The sequence below is a fragment of the Arachis duranensis genome, chromosome 3, assembly GCF_000817695.3.
Source record: "Arachis duranensis cultivar V14167 chromosome 3, aradu.V14167.gnm2.J7QH, whole genome shotgun sequence".
Classification (NCBI taxonomy): Eukaryota; Viridiplantae; Streptophyta; class Magnoliopsida; order Fabales; family Fabaceae; genus Arachis; species Arachis duranensis.
Window position 1 is genome coordinate 124525056 of NC_029774.3, and position 25902 is coordinate 124550957.

Below are 25902 nucleotides of genomic sequence, written 5' to 3' on the forward strand. Positions count from 1 at the left end.
TAAATTCATAAATTTATAAAAAAATATTTTCAGAATTTAAATTTAAATTTAAATTTTTTATTCTGATTAGTTTTAATTTTTTATTTTATGTAAATTCAAATAAAAATATTTTTTATTAATATTTATATTTTAAAGTTAATGAATTTATTGACTTCATTTAACACATAAATCTCAATAAACGGTTAGAAAACAAAAATTGTGTAGTGTATATGATTTATTCATATAATGATAGTGTACTGCAAAACATCTAAAAATATATTTGTTACTTATCTCATAGACTGCGCTTATGAAATAAACTTTTCTTTAATTTTACAGTCTGTACCTGCAAAATTAGCTAATAATATATAAAAAGGAAATGAATGAATTTTTTATCCAAATATAAAAAAGCCTAATCATAAACCCACGATAAAAAAAAAAAATCATAAGAAAATGAGAATAATGTGTGACGCAATTATCAGGATAGATTGAGGAAAGAATGCTTTCCTTATTCTAAATAGTTACTAATTGATCTACATTTATACCGATATGTCTATTGTAATTGTTAGTCTTCTTCAACTTCTTATTATTTTTCATATTTATATTTCTATAATATTTCCATAATTATTAAACATGATTTTATTTAATGTGAGAACAGGTAATAATTTCAAGATGACTTTAATGAGGAATCAAATTTGGTATTAGATTATAAAGATCTTTTACGCACAATCTTCAATCACTAAATTATGGTTGATTTTAAACTTTTATACAGTATAAAATATATGTATAAATACGGCTCTAGCAGTAAAAAGTGATTGATAAGGCACTAGTGTACACGGTAGCATTACATAGTTACATTACATTACATACATATATACATGTATTGTGCATGCTTAGCATATGGCAATAGCCAAGAGATAAATAAAATAATAATAGTTATGTTATGCGTATACTAAAATTAGTTATTAAAATTAATTATTGGTATAAAATATATATTAAAAATAAATTATATAATATATGTATTTATATATAAATACATAATAATTTATTTTATTGACTAATTTTAATATATAAATAATATTTTTAAAATAATAAATAGATAAAGAGAGACATGGGACTGAATTTGCGCGCCAAGTTTTTCGGGGGGGAAAAAGACAGTGTTAGAATTTGGCGCCAAATATTTAGGTGTTGGGATCAACTACGTTCCCAATTTATTCCCTTCATCCTAAAGTCTCCTACGCAATACAAAGCACCTTTTTCTTTTGGCCACCCCTTTTTCAAGATGCCATTTATACTTTATACTATAGGGTATTAAATTTGTTGGTTTCTTCTTTGGTTTTTGCTATTAGTTTATTTTCTCTGTTGTCAACTCATTCTTCTTTTTTCTTTTTTTTTTCTTAAAGGGTTTTGAATTTCTGTATAGATTCAATGTATATAAGGCGTTTTAGTAGGATCACTCAAAGGTTACAGAATATTTATAGGATCACTTATAATAAAATAATGGTCCATCTTATTAATAAAGGGGACTCGGCTCACGTTTTGATGAGAATGCATTGCTCCATCCATTACAACTTATTACAAGCTTTTTTTTTTTCCTATTCACCAATAATCGCCACGCACTAATGATTGAAGGTGCTGAATCTCTCCACGATGTTTTGTCCCAAATCCTCATAAAATTTGTGATAAAAGCTTTTTAAAGCTCTAAATTTAAGGACATTGATGCGAGCTAAGCTACTGCTCCTTATCTATTCATTTGTAAAGTTTCCCGCTATTTATAATTTTATATAGTTTAGAATTTCACGAGATAGATATAGCACAGAAAGTGTGATGAAAATATTTTTAAAAAAATATATCGGGAGACACACCAATTTTTATTAAAAACATAAAACGCTTTAAATTTATAAAAACTAGATCTAGCTATATTTGGATTCGAGAGTCTATATTTAAAGAATAGTGAAAACTATATCTAACTAAATAAAACCCTTTAATCTCAATTTCACTTTTAAGATATCCATTCTAAAATTTTTAAGAATTAATGAGATGAAAATAAAAATTAGAGTAATACTACACGTACAAGTGTTTTTATGGCTAAGTTCAACTAACTACACAAATTCTAAAAAAAAACACGCATGCATGTGTTATTATTCTTTTTTTTCTCCGTGTTTTTTCAGCACTTTTTTGTTAGAAAACATACAAATTTATCGAAAGAGCACATCAATTTTTATACATAGCAAAACTTTTATCAATATGGCATAAAATTTTTACATATAATACATACTTTTTTTATCCATGGTACATAAATTTTTGTACATAAGACAAAAATTTGTGCTACGGATATAATTTGATGATTGGACAAGTTAATGTTTTGAATATGTATATGTAGTGTTTAAAAATTGTTGTGCTATGCATAAAAAATTATGTGTTGTGTGTCAATTATTTTGTGCTATATATTAAAATTTTTGTACTGTATGTATATTGTTAACTGGGTGTCAATATTTTAGACATGTAGTTCTTTAAAAATATTTGTGCTATGCACCAAAATTTATGTGTTGTATATTAATATTTTTGTACTGTGTGTATTTTGTTGGTTGAGTGTTAATGTGCAAGATATGTGATTATTGAAAATTTTTTGTGTTGTGCATCAAAATTTATGTGCTGTGAATCAAAATTTCTATGCGTCTTTTGAACATATAGGAGAAGAAGAAGATGACATCGAACGATGATGATGATAATAAATTGATAACGAGAAGAAAAAAGAAAAAGGAGAAGAAATCAAATAAAAAAACAGAAGAAGAAGATGTTGAAGAAGAACAAGAGGACAAGAAGACGACGACGAAGATAACGATATTGTTGAAGAAGAAGATGATGATGATGATAACCACGACCACGATAATAAAAGAAGAGAAAAAAAAGAAAGAGGAAGAAGAATCAGCAACAACAATGTATGTATACATACATTTAAAGAAGCGCGTTATAACTTGGTTTAAAAAATTTTGGCCACCTAACTTTATTGTAAAAACTATTCATATATTAAATTAAAAGCATTTCATGAACAAGTATAAGTGATAGAATCTTTTAATATAAAAATGTCATTTATTTTTTTTCAATTGATATTTTGTTAACAATTAAATCTTTAAAAATATTAAATAGGTAGTTTAATAACAATGCTATGTTTTAGATTAGTGCTGGTAAGATAATGGTGGCGATTTTTGTATGCTCTCTCGCCTCTCTAAAGTTGATACACTCACACATACTTGGTTAGTAATAAAGAAGGACAAAATAATTGGTGTGTTTTCTTTCTTTCTTTCTTTCTTTCTTTCTTTCTTTCTCACACAGTATTTCTAGCTTGAACACTCAGTCCATGTCGACTCCAAATGCTTCATATAGCCAACAAAACAAAGAACATAACAGAGGACGTTAAGAGTATTGATGTCATAAATTGGTCCAGATATAGGAATTCACTTTTCATATGATTGTGGTGCTTGAGGAGGAAATAATTATTTTATTTTAAAGGACAAAAAGGATGAAAGGTTTATTTATGTTAATTACAAGTAGTTTATTGAAAATACTTTTACAATTTTATTATATATGCACTGCTAGCTACTTTTATAATTTCTCTAACTGTATAATATTTCCATCTCCATTTTCCCTTTTATCTTAATTGATAGCTTTTGTTTTTTATTTTTTATTTTTATTTTTATATATAGGTTAAACAAATTATTGTTGGTACCAAGAAGGGTGGGGTGTAAACCCTGCAACATATATAATCAATTAATCATATTTATATTCAACTAATTTTGCTTGTTTCGTTTTCTTAGACACAGAGGTAAGCCTTGCTTATAATCCGGAGGGTTTTGGTAACTTGTACTCTAAAAACAAGTTAAGTATATCATAATTTTTTTTAATAAAAAATATTATAAAAATTAATTTTTTTTATTTCAATGCATTAAATACATTAAGCATTAAAAAATTTCTATTATCGTATATTTAAAATATGCTCTTAAAGCATAAATGAGTTAAATCTTAAATAAGAATATAAGCTTTTCGGGCAGCGCCACCAAAAATAAGATTTACGTTAAAATATTCTTATTCAAGATATTTAGATTAATCGAAGAACTCCTACTGTTAATCATCTTTTATTCGCTGACGATTCTATATTTTTTTCAAGGCTAACTCTCAATCTTGTGATCATATTTTAGAATTTTTAGAGACTTATGAAGAGTTTAGCGGTCAAAAAGTTAATTTAGATAAATCAGCTGTCTTTTTTAGTAATAATACTCCTGCTGATATCTGAATCTCTCTTGCTAATCAGCTGCATATTAGACACATAGGAGCTCAAGACAAGTATCTTGGGCTGATTAAAGAGAAAGTTAGAAAGAAAGTGCAAGCGTGGAAAAGACGCCTTTTGTCATCGGCTGGAAGACATATACTTATAAAGGCAGTGGGAGAAGCATTGCCTATTTATTCTTTATGTTGTTTCAAGCTCCCAGATACTCTTATTAAAGAGATTCACAGTATTTTAGCTCAATTTTGGTGGGGTCAGAAGGGTTCAGAACGGAAAATGGCTTGGGTTAGCTGGAATATTATGACGAGAGCTAAAAAAGAAGGTGGTTTAAAGTTTAAAGATTTAGGAGCTCAGAACCTAGCTCTATTGGCAAAACAGTATTGGAGAATAGTCAAATAACCTTAATCTTTACCATCCAGAATGCTCAAAGAAAAATATTTTAGATACAGTAATGTAATGCAAGCTAAGATAGAAATATTACCTTCTTGGGGTGGTGGAGTGTTCTTGAGGGTCGAAAAGTGATACAGAAGGGTCTCAGCTGAAAAGTTGGAACCGGTGATAATATCAAAATTTTTGGAAATTCTTGAGCTTTTCCTCCATATCTATACTATGTTCTCCCTTCTGACGCTAATTCTGTACCAACTCAGCCTCTATTTGGGGTCCGTGATTTGATGCTACTTGGCAAAATATAGAACCAAAATTGAATTGAATATAATTTTTCAAAAGCGATGAGACGACGAATTTTTGCAACTAATATTAGTAATGGAGAAGATGAGATCATTCGGTTTTTTAACAAGAATGAAAAATATCATGTGTCTTCACGATACTAAATACCTTATCTTTTTCATCATTTATCTATAGACCTATGCCCTGAATTAATGAGAAACAAGGAATTATGGCGTGACCTATGGAAGATGGGTCTTTTCCCAAAAATTCAATTTTTCTTATGGAGATTCCTTCACGGCTCAATACCAGTAATGCAAGCCCGGGCCTGCAGCCTGTCCTGTGTTTGGCCTGACCTGACCTGGCCTGTTATAAAATAGGTACAGTCTCAGACTCTTTTAAAAGTCTTAATACATTATTAGGCCAGGCCCAAGCTTACGAATTAGTCTTATAGGCCTGTCAGGCTATTAGCCTTATAGGCCTGTCAGGCCTGCCTGTGCCTGTTAAAATATAATTAAATATATAAATAATTATTTATTATTAATAAAATTATGAGATATTTTAAATTTATTATATTTTATTATAAATATTTTTGTATATTTTAAATATGTTAAAAGTTTAAAATTTTTTATAAATATTAAATATATGACATATTACATGTAACTATTTTTATTAAAAAATAATGTTTTTAAATAATATTTTTATTTTTATAAAAAAATTATCAGTCCTTTTAATAGGCTTCAGGTCAGGTCAGGCTGAATAACAGGCCAGACCTAATACTTTATAAAGAGCCTATAGCCAGGCTCAGGCCAATCAACTGTATAACAAGCTAGGCCTGTTAAGAGCAAAACCTGGCCTGGCCCTAGCAAAACCTGGCCTAGCCTGGCCTATTTTCACCCCTAGTGTCAGCGCTGCAACAAAAAGAAGAGTCTATAAATTATTGTTTTTTTTGGATGCCCAATTTCAAAAGAAACATGGAAAAAATATAATTTACAAAAGATTTTTTATGCTGGAGAAAAAGATCACTTTTATCAACCTTGGAATCATTTCAAATTGTTTTTCCAGTTAAGAGTTAATGGTGCTCAACTCCTCCATCTTGCGGTTATTGTGTGCTGGTGCATCTGGAATGTTCGTAATCGCCATATATTTGAGAAGGACTCTTCATCATCGGATTCTATCATTTGCATTAAAGTTTCTCCAAAAACTTGCTGCTATCCCACATTGAAGTGCTATTTCCTTTTCTAAATTAAATCTTTCTTACTCTTTTGAGTTTATTTGGGAGAACCCCAATTCTGGTTGTATTAGCTCAATAGTTCGGCTTTTTTTGCAATTTTATTCATTGCTTTTTTTACAATTCTATTCCTAATGAATAAAATTCTTTGTTTTTAGAAAAATAAAAAATAATTATACAACTCCATTAACTAAAGACTAAATAGTAGAGTCAAATCATACGCTATGCTAAAAATGTAGGTCAAATTGACAATACGAAAGTATACAATAAAAATGAATAAACTATAAATACGATCCAAGACAGTGTGTGAGTAAAGTTTCAAAATCTCTCGGCAACGCGAATGGAATTACCTATGTTCACTTCCAGTATCTATGTTCACTTCCAGTATCTAGACTAAGACTGCTGAAAAATGTTGACAATTGACCAAGGCATCTATAGGTGTTTCGTGAGTATAATGGACAATCTTGTACAATTGTATGAAGATAACCTAAACCTCAAAAGCATGTGCAAAAATAATCAACCCTTTGGTTTATCTTTAGTTCTGTTTTCTACCTCCTTTTTGGATCGGGAACGGTAAAGGGCAACCCTCGTTTATTCACCAATTGTACAGGAAGGTTATAGGCAATGTTCAACCACTTGAGACTAATTCAATCCACTTTGTGAGAGATCTTGATATAATTTAGGAGCCGTTTCAAAGCATTGCCACTGTCAATGGCCTCTCTAGCTCTATCCAGGGAAACAGACACGTCTTCTGCACCATCAGCTCCAAGCAAGTGATCCACCATGCCAGCATTCAGAACAATTCGATCATATGCTGGTCCCTTTTCTCCACGAAGAGCTTCTAAGCCCAATTCAATGTTCTTTGAGACCTTAAGTTTCATACCGAAACAAAAATGTCAGTCAAACAACTTTGGCTCTCACCATCAGAAGAGTGGCTAAATATGAGGTGCTTATTACGAGTGATATTATATCATATCACACAACAAAATCGTTTGGAGAGGCAGTAACAGTTTAATACATCACCAAAAGAACAAAACTCTCAACAAATCCAAAATAGATAGATCAAACTATAACATTTAAATAAACTTGGTTATTCTACACATTAATGGGAAAAGCAGCAAAAACATACATGGATGAAAGACTATTTTAAGTATTACAGTTACTGTTCAAACATTTGTTTCAAAGTTGGGTAGAGTTCACAACAGAAGAATACTTCAGAGCCTACGAAAATATAATTAAGACTAAACTTGGGAAGGGATCATTCTAATGGCTCAGAAATTGCAACCACGACATATTTTACTAGTATTCCTTACTAAAGTTGTTTTTTGGGTCTCCATGGAATTAACCACTCTTAATCAGGTGTTGCCAAATTAGAGAATTTGCATATGTAGCCGGCAGAAGTTTTATCTTCTATGGAGAATGCTTGGGAGCTTCTCTGCTACATGAATATAAAATGCTTGAGGTTTACATGTGTAAGTTTTAATTGGGTAATTATAGGGGTTCATCTAATTGATTTAACCTTCTCCCCCTTGGCTCTTCCCCTCTCCATTTTTACTCCTCCTCCTCCTTCACTAACTTCAATCATTATCCCTGAAGCTCCTACAATTTTCACATCATCTGTTTCAACTAACAAACAAACTAGTTCTTTGCCAAGAATTAGTATTAAATAGTCTCTCACTGCCCCATATAAGTTGAACTTAAAAAGCGTTGTAATGCTTGATATAAAGAATAAACATCACTACAAGCAACAGAAAAATTTAGATCATGCTATTAAAGAAAGCGAATAGCGAGCATATTTCTTCCATGTAGATGATGCAGGATAGAATGGAACAAAAAATGAAAACACCACAAAAATCTTACTGATCTATCAGTTCTTGGTGTGTCTGTAGGTTGGAAACCATAGTCCTTAGCATTAATCTCAAGATGAAAACCATGACGTGTCACTCCTGCAAAATGAAATAAATTGTTTAAGCAGAATATGGCATTGGACAATGCAGTCAACTAAGTATTAGCAAGTTTTAGCAGTCCAATCAGATAATTTTTTAAGCAGGTAATATTATAAGAAAACAAAGAGACCAAATACATACCACCAGGTTCAGAAGTGGATGGAATGTTAAGTGAACGGAACCCTGAACAGTAGTTCACAGGAAGTCCCTTGCTTGCATTAACTGATCTCAATCTTGTAGTCATTGAAAGAGCTCCTTCCTCTCCCTATAATAAGAGCATCCCCCATAAACTAAGATTATATGAGGTGACTTCTCTTGATATATATATATATATATATATATATGACAAAATTATGATACAACATAGTTTATCGGGAAAAAATAGTCAAAATGGTTCACCAACTCTGGTGAATTCCAACCTTCACAACTAAACCAGAATGTATACCCCTTCTTTTCATGAGCATTAACAATGGTTCTTCATAACCTTCATGGTAAAATCCAGCAACCATAGCTTCCTTACCACTGGCCTGTTTTAAAAAATAATAATAAAGAACAGCTTAAATATAAGAACAGGTAGCAAATCCCCCCGCCCCTTTCCTCCTCTTCCCACATCCCCAACCAAAAAAAAAGGGAACTAATTGCATACTATCATTATGGTACATCATACCCAAAATTAAAGATAGTAAACTAAAGTAGATGAACAGCTGCTAACAAGATAAGCTACTCGGACTCGGGGTGCTACCTTTACATATTGTTGAACCTTTTCAGTCGTTGCAAGTGGAGGACGTTTCTTTATGTGCTCCCTTATCCTAGCTAGAGAGTAGCTGCAGAAAAAATAACAGGTTCAACCAACTTCATTCTGACATAACTGCTATAATGAATATACATATAGATAGCAAAACCATAATGGACATTTCCAAAAATAGCATTATAATTTATGTTAAAAATTACTCATTTTCATTTATTTCGCATTGTTAATTGTTCACACTATTTCAACTTTCAAGACGTCCCTACAGATTTTAGACGATGTAAAATAGTACCCAAAAGTTTCAAATATAGTAGTAAGGTCCCTATTTGGTACTTATGATTTCACTTCAAATAGGAAGCAACTTAGCCCTAGCTAACAGGAGATATTTTACATTGTTTGAAAATAAAAACTATTTCCCATAATTTTTAACTAAAGAAACTAAATTGAATCAAGAGAGAAACTAAAGGATCGAAGGAAAGTATAGTAGAATATTCCATATGTCTACACGAAGATGAATAACCAGGACTGAGCTTCTTTACTTAATGGAACTATCTATCAACATTTTAAAAACTTCAAAAGGAAAGCATATAGAGTTTCCAATAAAAGCCCCTCCAAAAGTTAACAAGGATTAGAGTGATAACATTTGGTGAGATTTTCATACAGAGATGGACGAGCATCACGCTGACTTACATAAGCAAAACCAACTTCATCATCCTGAAAAGAATGCACAAAGATATTATATACAGTGGCTAAAATAAGATACTAAAAAAAATATTGGTGGTGCAACAAATATTTGGAGGAAACTGAAGGACCTCAAGAAGTTTCTTTGCCTTTGAAGGGGATAAACTTATATTTGCCCCCATATACTTCAACATCTGCTCTTCAGTTACACCCCCCTGAAAGCCAAATGTTTATTTCATAAATAAAAAATTAATTCCTTGGATGAAATATTAAGGTAGATATGCTGCGAATAATACAATACAATGTGCATGGACAAAATTAACTTCAATAGCACAATCTTAGTTTGGTACTAAAACAACCACGACATCCAATAGGGGAAATAATTGACACACCTTGGGCGACATCCAGTCTACACCATGAAGTAGACAAGATTCTCCATAGCAGGATCTAACTGCAGCAACAAATAGCGTGCTCCTGAAGAAGCGTGTATTTCCATCATAAGGTTCACCATAATGAGTCAGGGATCTGACATCAGCAATAGGAGCAGGGCCTGATAATCAACTTATAATATATTAACAATAAAGATTTAAGAGAAGTGGCTAAGTTCTGGCCAGAACCAAATAATCAAATTAAAACTAATACCATATTCATCATCAAATGCAAGGCAGTATGCTTTTAGTTCACGGTCAGTTTCCCTGTTCATGCGTTGACCTATTAGAAATGCGGAAAGCAATGCCTCACTTACTCCTTGTGGTGGTTTTCCATCTCCCTCTTGGAAGGGTAGAACTTCCTTCAACACACCTTGGACTTCCTCAAACCCAAGATGGCCTCCAGCCAGCACTTCCCTAAGAGCACCAACCAATCTCATCTCACTGGTGCCATTACCAACATATTGTGGCCCGATTGAGCTACCCAACCCCATCATCGATCCTTCAGGGTCCGCCACAAATATCACGTCAGAAGGAAGTGCCCTGACTAGAAGTGGCCAGAAAGTCTTCATAGCACGTGTTTCCCCCTCGCTCCATTGCGTCGCTTCTGGAAATGCATTCGCACGGATTGTCATCCCCGCAAAAAATGCTCCAAGTTGAGCTTTTGAAACTTCGTCTTCGTCTTTCAGCTCTCCCCTAGCTAAGATTAAAGATAACATATTATCAGAAAAATTAGCATGTTCGAATTTGATTAGATGAATAGCAAACTAAGTTAATCCATACCAGGAATGAATTAAGCTTTTGATTTGTCAAACTTAGCATAAATTAGTAACATGTAAGAATTGGAATTCCGCTATGATTACAAACGACTGTAACGCATTGAATGGAAGGAAAGGAAGAAGAACCTGATCTCAGAATTGTATCAAAGACCCTGAAAGCTTGTTCCTCGTCGAGTGGGCGAGTCTGCGTGGGTCCAGTGCAAACCCTAGCCTGGGCTTCCAACACCGTTTGGTTCGGCTTCGGCATTGCTGGATCACGGTACGAGGAAGATAGAGCCGGGTTCCGAAAATCGAACTCAGGGATCTCGAACTGCTCGACTGGGGCGGAATCCAGCACCGCTCTCGCCGGCGAAGACAACCTCCGCACGATCCATCGGCGGCGACAGAGCTTGGGGAACGGCAGAACCGGTAAGCGAGTGGAGCTTCGGGATCTATCGGCAAAAATCGAGCGCGTGGGAAAAAGCGAAGAAGGTTCTAGATTAAGCAGGACTTTCATAGCGATGACTGATAAACTGATGCAGCTATTTTTCCTTGGAGATGGTGCAATGAATGAAAAACTCGAAGACAGTTTGAAGTGAAGAATGAAGATATAGAGGATTAGGATGAAAGAGCTATATGCAAATTTTTAAATCGAGTGGAGAGAATGATAGCGTGCGACGCAAATTAAAATGAAACCATGTAGTCTGCAATTTACTGCTTTATGATTGGATGACTGGCTCAGGATTAATACGTGGTTTTGTGTTTATCTTCGTTCCAGCTTGGAAGGTTCACCAAAGTCTCTGCCCGATGTAATCAGCAGCATCAGCAACTTGCTTAAACGAGAATAATTAATTCCACAGTTCAAAGTTGTAGCAGTAAAGTTATGGCGACTCAAAAGTAATTTGCTAAAATGTCATCCCTAACATTACGTGTGTGTTTGGATTACAGTTTGCAAACTATAGTTTGTATAAAATTGATTTTGCAAACTTGCTTTTGATGAAAAGTAAGTTTGTGTTAACGTGATTTATGTTTGGTAACTTGATTTTGGTCAAAAGTAGGTTTGTGTTAAAGTGATTTATGTTTGTTAATTTTTATATCAAAATGGATTATAGTAAAATAAATGTTGTTTGGATTATACTACTCAAAATCACTTTTAGATGAAAAATTACTAAAAGAGACATCAATTTAAATAATTTTTTATATTATTCTATTATTTTACTTTAGATATTTGAATAGATCTTATTAAGAGACATGATAAAACACTAATAAAATACATAAAAAATAATACAAGATATCATAAAAAATTCATATAATATACTACTCAAAAACACCAATAAAATATATAAAAATAATAAGAAATATCATAAAAGAATTCATATGAACTAAAAAACAATAAGAAATAATAATATACATGAAAAAACAGAACATTAAAAAAATAATATAAAAAATATTTATCATATAAATAAAATAAATACAATAAAAAATAAAAATATGAAAAATAGTATTATACATTTTATAATGTCAAAGAAAAAGAAAATGTTCTATAAATTTTTTAGTACCGTTGGTACTCTTTAATTTAGTATCATTTTAGACTATAAATTTTTATTATTTATGACTCTTTTGTTACTTATAATTAGTATATAATAAAGACAAAAATAAAGTACAGTCAGAAGTACAATAAAAACGAAAAAAAACATGCAAACATCGTATATAATAATTACGATCAACAACATATATTATATAAAAAAAATATAATAAAAAGTAAATAAAATTCATACGAATAAAATAAAAAAATTTATACACAACATAAATATAGTACAATAAAGAATAGAAAAAAGAATTTATATAAATAAAAAATAATAAATTTTTTATCTGGACCGTGATTGAAATAAATTTGCATGAAAAAAAATTGGATCGAAAAACATACATAAAGAACTATTGTAAAAGTTATATGGTTACTTCCATTTTTTTTATAGAAGAAAACAAATGATAAAGTTGGTAGAAAAGGAAAAAAATTCTCATATAATTTCTTAATGATAACCAAACTTTTCCAACGTGAACGCATAAGCTAAAAATTTTTACTTCTGATAAACGTACGTTTAGAGGTATAAGCACTTCTAGGTTGAGAATTCTAAAAGATTGCCAAACATAAAAGTGGAACGTTCAAGACGCTCAAACGAGCTTCTCTCTTCCTCAACGTGAATCCCAAACACACCCTACATCACTTAAGTCACTTCTAATTCAGCATCGTCTTTAATCATCCCATTTGATATAAAAAAAAAACTCAGTCAAGCATCTCATAGGCTATATAGTAGGGAACTAGGGCGTATAAGAACCAGTGAAATTGGATTTATCCTTGCTCGAAATAGCTTTAAATAATAAATATTTGTTATATCAAAAATAATATTTTCTATAAAAATATTATTGGATTCTTTAACAAGTTAATGTTCCATAAGTTAGACTTTTATTATTGTCAAGTGTTAAAATATTAGAATCGATGGACTTTTAAATATATGTTAGAATTAACTTTGGATTGGAGTTAATAAGGTACTCCCTGTTAATCGATTGACGCAAATGTGGAAATCGAAGAGGCAGATTCGACGGAGGTCAGCTGATCGAAGAAGAGGTTACAAACGTCACTCAATGAGAGCGGAAACAGTTATTCAAGGATTAACGCACGTGAAAGTTATATCTGAATTTGATTGAAGACTTTTATAAATACGTGAAAAATCAAAGGAACAAGAGTTGGAATCTTTTTGGAGAAAACACTCACACTCACTCACATTCCTAACGATTTTCTGAGACAGTTAAGAATCTCTTTTTTTGAAAAGTTCCTTCCATGTTCTTTCCTTTCCTTTAAATTCAGTAACTTTTACCCTTTTTAGTCTTTACCTTTTAATTTGCAATTTATTTTTTCAAACACTTTTTCTTTATATAATTTGATTTTCCTTTTATTCAAGCCATTTAAGTTTTATTGTTCATTTCGAATTTCTGCAAAACTTGGTTCTTTCTTCTTTGTCATTGTCAAAGGCATAGATTTTTATGCAAATAAAACTGGTATCCGCAAAAGAGGAGTAGGTTTCGCTCCCAGACCATTAGAATCGAACCACCATCGATTTGCTAAAAATCGACAAAACAAATTGGCGCCCCCGGTGGGACAATTTTAAAATTTAATTGTGTCAAAATTTGTTACTTTCAACTGTTGCATTGTGCAAGCAGTGTTGATATTTAATTTGGTGCATGCGATTAAAAAGTGGTAGAATTGTTACCATGTCTGACGAAGTTTCAAATGGCAACGCAAAAACAAGTAATAATGCCCCCGATAACTGCTACACAATTGTCTGCAAATTTGATTCCACATGCAGAGTACACTTTTGGGGAGAATATTGCACTTATTGATGCAAGTGTTAGTGGTATTGGACGAAATTCACGCCCTAGGATCACCCCAGTGCAGAATCAACCGCAAGTAACCGCAGGTTGGCTTCCATTTGGCCTTCCTCCTCGCTATACGCCTCCTATAGGCAGTTACACATTTCCAGTCAAATTTGAAAATGTGCCAGGATCGATGGCTGAGTTTCGACAATATATTGACGAAAGCCATCATGATTTAGTCAACCTGTTGACTAACCAGATGACTACTATTCTGAATTCTATCCTGGCTGACAATGAGTCAAAATATGATCGACTGGTTAAACAAGTCAAGAGAATTGTTCGAATTGTCGATTATGATGACGGACAGCCTACTCCCCAAGATTTGGTAGTAGAGCAGGAGAACGTTATAATGAGGATTGAGGAGAATGTATTTAACAATCCTGAAAGGGAAGTAAATATCCCTTATCTCGTTCGACGATATCAAAATGTTGATGAAGTTTTTAATAGACTTCACACACAGCGTGGATATCATTACCAGGTAACAAGGATTGTCGAGGATGTCCTCAATGGAATGGGTATCACCGTGGGTCTCATGCATCGACCATATTTTGTTTCTGTTTTTTCTTCTGCAGTGCAAATGACAGAAGTGCCAATGAGTGTAAAAAATTTTAAAATAATTACAAATTTTGTAGGAGAGGTTGGAGAGTCAACTGTCGAGCATATAGCTCACTATATGGTCGAATTAGAAAATTTGGCCGATAATGAAAACCTGAGAATGAAGTTTTTCCTGCTTCATTAACAAAAAATGATTTGACTTGATTTTCAAATCTGAGATCCAGTTCTATTTTAACGTGTGCACAATTGGAAAATGTTTTTCATGTTCAATTTTATAGAGCAGAATTGAATGTCTCGTTGACAAATTTGTTTGCAATAGAACGAGATGATGGAGAATCGATAGATGACTATATAATTCGATTAAAAAAATGCTCGCAGTCGATGTTATGTGTCAGTCCCTGAAAACGAGATCGTTAAAAAGTATATGTATCGAAAATTACTGAATATGCATATTCCTAATTTAGCCTATTTGGCAGAGAGAGTTCGACAAGTTGAAAAAATAAAAGAAGAAAAGAAGAAAGAAAGAGAAATGGTTGAATATGAGTTTGTCGAAAACACTATTCAATGATGATAAGTATTTTTGCTTTTGTCCATCTAGCAAAAAAAAATCAAAAATAATATTTTCGACAAGATATTGTTGAATTCTTCAACAAGTCAATGTTCGACAAATTCGAATTTTATCAAGTTACAGGTGCATATTGGAACATTTTCGAAGGAATTGCGTACTCTATTAACGTATGTACAAGTTTGTCTGTAAAAAGAAGTTTTTGAGAAGCGATTATTGGCAGTTGTTAGATATAACTGTGGAAAAAAAATTTTATTCAACTTTGAAACTCTATAAAGTCGATCAAATTTCAGATAAGAAAAAGTTTCTCTGTTCACTTTGGAAATTGTGAAGTTGAAAATTTGGAAAAAAATTCTTGATTATGATGTTTTCGAATCATCAAATATGACAACTTTCTGACCACAATGATCCGAGAAGGAAAAGGAAAATTACCATGATTTAGATAATATGTTGTCATACAAAAATTCGATGAGGTATCGAAAATGAATATGGCTGAAAATATTCAACAAAATGTCGAATATCTAATAGTTCGACAAACAGCCACTTTGCCTCAAGAGGTCAAAAGCGAATACTTGGGGCATTTCTTATATCGAAGATAATTTTTTTTGATAAATTGAAAAAACATGTATTATCTTTGGCTCTTTAGAGCAACTCCAATGCTAAGAAATAGAGTTTAATAATTAATTATATTAAATTATAATTAATATAAATAATTATGTTAAATCAATATCAAATATTATTTATATTGTTATATTAAATCATAATTAATTAAATTTATTTTACATAAAAAATAAATTTAATTTTTATATATTATAAAATAATTTTTAGTTGAATTATTTATTTTTATTTATAAAATTTAAAATACTAATCAAATTTAAGTTATTTATTTTAATATTTTATAATATTGAATTATTTTGAATTTATAAATTTAAATAATATTATTAAAAAATAATAATTATTATATTAATTTTAATTACTTAATTAATTAATTAGGTGGGACCATAATAGGGATCAAAGTTAGTTCCTTCTAATGGAGAAGAGAGAGATTCATTGAGTTCTTATTTATTGGTTATAACGCAAAATCTGATGTGGAGTCACTTTTTATGACAAGTGGGCCATAAATAGGGACTGAGATGAGTTCCCTACTGGAGATGGTCTTAAGAATGGCATGATACTTCACTAATATTTTGTCATGCACTACGTGAAAATATTTGTGAAAATTTGTATAATATATAAAACTGATCAAATAATTATTGGGGCCAGTTTTAAATTAATCAAGCCATTAAAAATCAGTTTGGTGATGGAGAAAATGAGAGAATATCAACAGCAACGGGTTCGATATAATTATTTTGGTCGAAGCCATGATAGAAATACCATCTTTTCGAGATCGAAAATATTGAATAACAGTAAGTATTTATATTTTATTCCTTCTAGTCGAAAAAATAAATACTTAGGGGGCATTTGTTATATCGAAAATAATATTTTCGATAAAGATGTTATTAAATTCTTTGACAAGCCAATGTTCGACAAGTTAGATTTCGATCATTGCCAAGTGCCAAAATATTAGAATCGATGAACCTCCAAATATATGTTATAATTAATTTTGGATTGGAGTCAATGAGGTACTCCGTTAGGTACTCCCTATTAATCGATTGACGCAAATGTGAAAATCAAAGAGGCAGACTCAACAGAGATCAGTTGATCGACAAAAAACCGAATTACATAGGATTCATCGAAGGTGATCAATCGATGAAGGAGAGGATTAGATCGACTAGGACTCATCAAGAAAGAGGGAAGTAATCGAAGAAGTTAAAAAGTTAATAAGTGAAGATGGTTAGTGGCAGTTACAGATGGCACTCAAGGAGAGAGGGAACAGTTATTTAAGGATTAACGCACGTGGAAGTTATATTTGAATTTGATTGAAGACTTCTATAAATACGTGAAAGATCGAAGGAATAAGGATTGGAATCTTTTCAGATAAAACACTCGTACTTACTCACATCCTCAGCAACTTTCTGAGTCAAGAGTCTTTTTTTTTTTGAAGAATTCATTCCATGTCTTTACTTTTCATTTAAATTCCCTACAACTTTCTTTTAGTGTAACTTATCTTCCTTGCAATGTCCTTTCATTTCCTTTAAATTCAACAACTTTTACCCTTTTCCAGTCTTTATCTTTTAGTTTGCAATTTATTTTTTCAAACACCCTTTCTTTCTGTAATTTAATTTTCCTTTTATTCAAGTCATTTAAGTTTTATTGTTCATTTCGAATTTTTGCAAAATTTGGTTCTTTCTTCTTCGTCATTGTTAAAGACATAGATTTTGATGCAAATAAAACTGGTACCGACAAAAGAAAAATATGTTTTACTCCCATAGTATTAGAATCGAATCACGATCGATTTGCTAAAAATTGACAAAATAATATTAATGGATCTATTTTAATCAGGGTGAAAATAAATTTAGACAAAATTTTTATCAAAATTACAATATTTACATAAAAAAATATTCGTAAGTAATAATCGAAAGATGAAAATTTTTATTTAAATTAATAAAACATAATATTTATTAAAATATGTAATATGTAAATAAATTACAATTTTAAATATTCATTATATATTCTAGGTATACAGTCTAAAAAACTATTAAATAATTTGCTATAATATAAAGCAGTATTTAATAAAAAGTTAAAAATTGACAATTTATACTTTTATGAATCAAAAGTATTTTTTTTATTTGTCACAGGTACCTCCAGAAATTTGTTAAATACCAAAATGCCTAATATTTGAGTGATTCACTGACCGTAAACATAATATGTAATAGAAATTAGCCATCATTAACCTTCAATCCTAAAAAAAATAAAAAATTGAAATATGTTTTTTTGGTTAATACTCTCATCTGCAATGATGAGTCCATCAAGAGATTTTTTTTTTACCCATGAAGTGTAAACGAGTTAGGACACTGACTATTTTAACCAAACTTAAAAAATAAGTAAAAACTAATTTTTTATTTTTGGTATTATAATACAAGTAGTAATTTTAATAATATAAAAATTTAGTATATTTTTTATTTTGTATGAATACTATGAATCTAAATGTTAAATTTGTAGTATTTTTTTTAATTTACAAATCTAAGGGTCAAATTTATATTTTAATATTATAAAATTTTTTAAACAAGCAAATCAGATCCTTCAATTTGAGTTTTTAAAATTGTTTTTGTTTTTTATCCAAAATCGACCCTTAATTTTCTATTTCTGTCCCAAACTAACCTTCAATTTTTTTATCTCTATCCAAAATTTGATCCTTAATTTTCTACTTCTACCTAAATCTGAATTTCCAATTTATAGTTTTCAATTAAAAATATATTTCTATATCAATAAAAAATACATCAACTTTTCATAACTATGCATATCACACTTTTTCAATTTATTACAAAAAAAAAATTAGCCGTAGAAACTTTTCAACTATTTCAACTACAGGAGTTACATTGGTATAACTATTCATTGGGTTGTAAGACTTGTAACCTCCCACATAGAAAGAAATAACTTCTCACCATGATAAAATAAAGATCACATTGCTGATTCTTTAATCCATTATTATTTTTTTTATAAATACCTCAATAAGGTATTTCACCTATCCAATTCTCACTTAAATTTATTTAAATTTTTATTAACTTAAATATCGAAATCTATTATAAATATTTACAATTATTATTTTAAAGTTGATGTGAACTCACTTCAAACGTATTTATAATCACCTCTAACCTCTTTTACCAAATTTATTTGCACACAATTAATTTCAAATACACATAAGAATGTTTTACCTTCAAATAAGTTTGCACATTATGATTATTTTAAAAGATATTTCATTTCAAGTTTTGTTTTTCTTTATACAATTTTTTTCATTTTAAAATTTTTACTTAATTAAACATTATTTAGATATAATCTAAAGAAATTAAAAGTGAATTTGTTATAAAGAATTTCTCGTTATTATTATAATTTATTTTAAATTTGATAAATTTTAGAATTTTTTATTTAAATTAAATAAAGACATAAATTATGAAAATACATAAAATATAAAGTAATTACCTAAATGCACAACGTATCACAACTCAAATGTTGAGGGGTGAAGTGAAAAATAATAAGTGTTAAGTGAGAGATCGAAGACTGAGTATCTGACATATGTATAAATTTGGAAACAGGTTTCAGTATCCGAGATACGTTTAAAACGTGTAATTTTGGTATAAACATCCAAGATATGCTCAAACGTGTAATGTGACTCTCAACACTCGAGATATGTGTATTATAGTGTTGGTGTCTCTACACAGTAAATATCTTGGAAAAAAACTCTCTATATATCCTCCCATCCTCAACCGTTTTCTCACAATTCACAATTCAATATTTTCTTTCTCCTCCTTTTGTTTTATTCTCATGGAAAATAATAAGTTATTTTTTGTTGTGATTTATCCTAATGGAAAAAAAATCTCTATATATATCCTCCTGCCGTGCATACTCAGTCTCCTCGTCTGACAGCTGATCGCATACCCTTTGAGCCGGTCTCCAAACATCATCTCGGGCATGCCTCCTAACCCATCGTCTCCGATCTGGGGCATCAGGTGAAAGCTGTAAGTTATCTCTTTGGTTCAAGGCTACAGGGAGGATATCAGCAGGCGGTATTGCTGCTCTCGGATCAGCAAGAATGTCCTCCCCATATTGAAATCTAACTTATATACCTGCTGCCACCATGTGAGATACTTCTATGTCGAACGAGGATCAAGGTGGCCATCGACGGTCACCAAGTAGTGTAGCAGGTAACGTCCCGTAAACAAGTTGTACCACTGGCGGTGCACATCGGGCTATCAGGCATCATCTCCCCTTATCGTCTTGAAAAGATACTTGTCGACGTTCACCGAATCTGCTGACCTGTGCTGTTGCCCCCTGAACTGCTTCTTCATCCTGTCAACATGATGAAACTCTACAACGTAAAAGTAGACGAGAGAGACAACAACCATCAATTTATAAATCTCTCTGTCACTAGTAAGCCAGTTAGGCTTAATCTAAGCTAACTGGAGATCCTCGTATGCTATCCGTCGAAACTAGCCACATCGCATTAAAGTACAATAATTAGGAACGACATACCAATGCATGAAATAATGTATAAAACAAAACATGTCTTACTTCATCAAAGGTGAGGCTATCGATGTGACGATGTAAAGTCTGGATCCTGCCATCATGGCGATTCTGACTTTATTGTCCTAGTTTTTCCAACTTACACACATAAAAAATTATTGACAGAAATTAATTAATCACAATAATTAAGTCGTATCCACTGTGTATTAGTTGTTAAATTAAAAAATAATTACAATAAGTACATACTTAACTACAAGTGGGAACTTAATGACGTTATATCCGCCGGTCAAAGTGACGGGAACATATAGTAAATTTAAGAGACAACAAGCGACATGCAACCCGTAATGTCGGTCATATCACGCCCAGCTGCGGTGCAGAGTAGTACGTATATGCCAGCAGTGCAGATCCCCAAGACAATTGGCTGCAACGATGAAAATCTACCAGCAATGATAGCCATCTCAAAGGAACAAGTGTAGCAGACTTGTCTGTGAAAAGAAACCCCCGATAAGCATCATCAAGTAGCACCTGACGTACTTACGGAGTGTATCTGGATATGCCCCAACTGAAATGTATGAAACCTTGTTTCTCAGCCAGGTCATTCTGAGATTGAAAACCTACTTCCCTCCCTCTGGCTATGGTGGCAGCTTGGCGCCAAGTAAATCTTCAATCCACTCTCATGTGGGGTGTCCATGGTATTGTTGGAAGTCTCTGGTACAACTCCCAATTGGCTCGCCCTCAGTGTGCAAATCAAGGTGGTAGACAACATCTTGAAGCATAATGATAACCTTACCCCATAGAAGGTGGAAGCTATGGGTCATAGGCCTCCACCGCTCGACAAATACAAAGATTGAGGAATTGTCAAATATGAAATTTCTCTACTCTACTGCATGCCCAAATTCCGCCTCCCTGATATAAGGCAATAGGTTGTCTGGCAAGGGGAGATCCAAGGTCACGCGGCATGGCAATAGTAACCGAGGTCTCTGAAATAGTTGCAACATTTACTCTCGCATATTAATCTTATTTGAACTATTAATTATGTTTAATAATTATTAAATATTATAAACCGAGTAGATAAATATCATTAATAAAATATTATACTCTATACGAATATAATTTTCACTGCTAATATTTACCGTACTAATTAATGAAAGGACAATTAAGCAAGATTTAAAAAATAAATCATTTATGTTGCACTATTCTAACCTGACTATAATATTCTAGATGACTTTAATTCAACAATAAGTTTAGTAGAAAATTTGATCGAACAAATATTTTAATATATAATTTATGTTTAATTATTTGATTTATTTAACTTAAGTTACAATTAGTTACAATTAATTATAAAAATATTAAAACATATTATATCTAACTAAGTTAATATACATCAACTTCTAACTTACCCTACTAAAAATACCTAGTGCATTAACTAAGTTACTAAAGTCTAAACATCTAAACTAATTATTTACTGAGAGAAAAAAAAAGCTAACCATAAAATCCAATGCTCGAATTATGTGCAAAATCGCATTTAGTTTGTTGATGTCTCCATCGCGAATATATTGTCGGAGGACCATATGTACTTAAGGAACTCGAAGTTAAGATGTTATAAAGTCACATAATTCTTAAAAACTATTCAAATGAACGAAAATCTCTGCTGTTGTGGCCTTATATATACTCTTAGCATATCTCGGATGCTAAGACTAGAATTACGCGTTTTACACTTATCTCGAATATTGAGACCTTGTTCCAAATTTATGCGTATCTCAAATGCTCAGTCACCATTCTCCCACTTAATACGTATCTCGGATGCATCCTAGATATGTCACGGCGTCATATCGTCATAGCACGGGGTCTCAGTCGCTAAGATGTGCTTATTTTTCACTTCTTTCCTCAGTATTCAAGATGTGATACATTGTACATTTAGCTAATTATTTCATATTCTTTGTATTTTTACGTTTTTTATGTATTTATTAAATTTAAATTAAAAAATCCTAAATTTTGTTGGTAATAATTAGCCTAGGACGGTCCAATGCTATTTATTAGAGTATTTTTCCCCAGAATAAGAAGAGCAGCTGCACCTCAACTTAAAAAAAAAAGGAAGAAGAAGAAACCGAATGACTAAATTTGAAATCCACGGTATAAAAGAGAGCACTGAAGAGCGAGTTTGGTACTCGAAAGCGGGAAAATGGCGGGATCTCTGGCGGTGATACCAAGCAACGACGTTGATAACTCAGCAACCACCATCAGAGACCAGTGGGAGATCTGCTTCGCGCGCTTTGTTCCCTATCCAACCTCATCCCCATCCTCCTCCGCCGGCCTTCTCCCTCTGCCTCCTCGCCTCCGAAACCGTTCTCCCCGCGGCAACTGGATTTCCTCCCCTTCCGTCGCATTCCTCCGCCTCCTCCCCGACCTCTCCCACCGCGACGTCATCCTCACCGTCTCATTCAATGCCAGCCTCCTCGTCAGTCCTTTCTTTCACTTTTACTGCATTCTGCACCTTTCGATTACTCGTTAGCTTACTTAATTTGTTACTTCCGGCGATTTATCTTTTCTCGCTTCAGTTTTTTCCTTTTAATTCGGAGTTCTTTTCAGATCGTATTTCTTTTATTCGCATCTTTTTTATCTGACGAGAATTGCTTGTGATTACGCTTCAATCGAAAGCCATTTTAGTGGATGAGAATGGAGTTTTCGAATTTTTAGATTCTGATCAGTGTTGTGTGGTTTTTGTGGCAGGAAGAGCACTACGTTTCGAAACTGCATTTCTCGTGGCCTCAGGTGTCATGCGTCTCTGGATTTCCAGCTAGGGGAATCAGAACTGTGCTTGTGAGCTTCAGAGATTCCGTAGGCGAGGTAAGATTTTTGTTCTCGATGCTGTGTATTTTGGTATTGTGATACTATAACTTTATATTGTGATAGACTGATAGGTTTACTTTTTTCTCGCTGGTCACTCTCCGATCTACATAATATTATTGTTCTGTTGTAATCTGTAACATCATACACAGTTGATTCTGGGGTTTGCAGGGCGTGACGGTATTGTTAGTTTATTTTACCAACTGAATCTCACAGCACACATAGCTACTATTTTCGGCCATGCTTGTTTTTCTCAATTTTCGGTCATCAGAGAGTTATACGAGTTGTTACGAGCTTTACACTTGCTTTTTATTTTATTTGTCAGATTCAAAAGTTTGCTTTGCGGTTTCCATCACTATATGAAGCACAGTCATTTGTAAATATTTTGAAGGTGACTTCTACCGTTGCTTATCGTAATATAATAATCTCCATTCACCCACATGGAACCAGGGGCTGGACTCTAGAAACCATAGTACTGATTGTCAACTCTTGATTATGTTCCCTTCCAGGGGCTCCTGAAAGATGAGAAGGATCCAGAACCTTTAAATACTGACTTTGGATCTGAAATTTCATCACAGTCAGAGTTCGTGTCCTCAAACAAGCACTGCCACAGGTATAAAGGAGTTTTGTGTAATTGGGCTATATTGGGAGGAATGTGAGGACGTGACAATTATCATTGTGTTTAATAGTTAGTACATAACTTTTCACTCCACTGTTCATATTTTCATGGACATCCTTTGTTCTTTCGTCTTCAATTGTGGCCATAGGAATAATATATTTTTCTCATGAGCTATTTGAAGTATGAGTTGACTAAATTGTGATGGAGGGTGGAGACTATATATTGAGCCTTCCTGTGACTGTAGACCCAGCGAGGAGGCCAGCTTTATGACTCCCGTTGACACTTACAAACCACAAATGCCACGAAGTATTAAAACCGAAGAAAAGCAGTCTTCAGGCACCCAAGAAATGGAAGCACCACCTGGTTTCAGCATTGCAGGAATCCTCCCAGCTTTACCACCCAGTTTTACCACACTTCTGATGGATTGCTCTGAGATCAACCATAGTGGGTGAACTTTTTTGTTTTAACATAATACATGTTCTAGTTTCATACGATAAACTTTTTCATTTGAACAAAATCATGTCTTGCAGCTCAACCAATTGCTTCCCAGGAAATTGAACTGAAGTCCCAAATTGTGGTACATATCTTGAATTTTAGCTAAGAAAGTTGGATTATGCTTTTGATCACCTTATTCATGGTGCTTCTATTAATAATATGCTGTATAAGGACAATAATTTGGAAACACATTTTCTCTGCTGATCATGTTTCATGTTATTTATTTTCCTTTGATGTAGAGGTACATGGAAGATTCTTCCTTCCAAGGTAACAATCTGTCCTCACTTATATCTGTTAGGATTACTTAATGGTTATTTCTGTTTCATTCGTTCATTATGATGTGTCATTTCTGTTTATTTAATTTGTCTTGTCATTTTTATCTTCACTCCTATTTTAAAACATGAGTCGAAAACCCTGAACGCTTCTTACTATTCTTTGGGCTGAATTTGGATATTTCTGCACCGTTTCTGTGCACCTCAAAATCAGGAGGAATTCGTGTAATGCTGTTTATGCTAACATATTAGTGGTCTGAACTTGAACTGACTTGTGTGGAACGCATTCTTTTGTTAATATTGCAAGATCTGCTAACATTTTCCCACAATACTTATGTTACATGTTCATGTTACTAGATATGTTGGTTAAAGTGGAGAAAGTTATCGACGAATTGGGGGGTGATCTGTCGTTGCCGTAGTTTTCCGTGGGACATTGAGAACAACACACTGAGCAGCTTAGCATATCCTGCTGGCTGCCGAAGCATGGTGACGTCTATCACAATTTGCCCAAATGTACTGTGGCTTTGTATGTCCTTTCTCATTTTAACAACAAAGCACAGACTAACTTACTGAGTCAAGGTTAAATTTCTCGTTAGCTTCCTCTTCTGTTCAGTAAATAGCAATGCCAGGAACCAGGCAATGTAAGATCAGCTTATAGATATACAAATGATATCATGTGATTTCTGTTTAGGAAGTCATAGCTAAAGAGGTGATGTCAGAAAATTCGAAGCAAACCTAGAAATCAATAACGGTATTGACCATTTTCTTTTTCTTTTATTTTTTAACCCAATCAGATTTGCTTATAACTTTCTGGCCTTTTGCACTTTACTCAGTGATTCTTCTCTATTAGCATTAAAAAAGGGGTGAAGTTCTAGTTTGTTCTTTGAAATTGTAAATAGTTTTTATTTTAGTCCTTAAAATTATCAATTTAGTCTATGAAGTTGTAATTTGCAAATCATTTATGTCTCTTAAAATGATCAGGAGTAGAATATAATTGTAAAGATTATGACATGAAATGTATTAGGAAATAAATTAATATCCTTTGAAATTTATAGATTAAATTAATCATTTATTTACTTAAAAAGAAGTAGATACACATACACTCAAGTCAACTTAAAGCTAAGGACTAAAAAAGTAAAAACGTCATTTCCGGCCTTCAATAATAATTAGACTTTGTCTGACGCGCAAATTCACTCAGCAAAACAAACTATAACAGCTAACAGAAAAAACGAACCCTTTCTTGTCATGTAGGACGAATTGACAGTGAGGGGGCAGGATCC

The 25902-nt window shown here is 32.4% G+C and overlaps 2 protein-coding genes across 2 annotated transcripts; one reads left to right on the forward strand and one right to left on the reverse strand.

Moving 5' to 3' along the window:
- Positions 1 to 6415: 6415 nt before the first annotated feature.
- Positions 6416 to 11573, reverse strand: LOC107481361 (uncharacterized). Its single transcript, XM_016101645.3, has 10 exons — positions 10864 to 11573; positions 10173 to 10658; positions 9923 to 10080; positions 9662 to 9745; positions 9511 to 9563; positions 8844 to 8925; positions 8521 to 8628; positions 8243 to 8366; positions 8016 to 8101; positions 6416 to 7024 (listed from the first exon to the last, which is right to left on the reverse strand). Exons 1-10 carry the CDS (start codon positions 11231 to 11233, stop codon positions 6803 to 6805), a joined length of 1773 nt encoding a protein of 590 aa, XP_015957131.1. The 5' UTR covers positions 11234 to 11573; the 3' UTR covers positions 6416 to 6802.
- A 10905-nt stretch (positions 11574 to 22478) lies between these two features.
- Positions 22479 to 25428, forward strand: LOC107481188 (protein POOR HOMOLOGOUS SYNAPSIS 1). The gene is made up of 8 exons (XM_016101406.3): positions 22479 to 22847; positions 23120 to 23236; positions 23562 to 23627; positions 23746 to 23849; positions 24100 to 24299; positions 24386 to 24432; positions 24590 to 24617; positions 24980 to 25428. Exons 1-8 carry the CDS (start codon positions 22572 to 22574, stop codon positions 25039 to 25041), a joined length of 900 nt encoding a protein of 299 aa, XP_015956892.1. The 5' UTR covers positions 22479 to 22571; the 3' UTR covers positions 25042 to 25428.
- Positions 25429 to 25902: the final 474 nt, after the last annotated feature.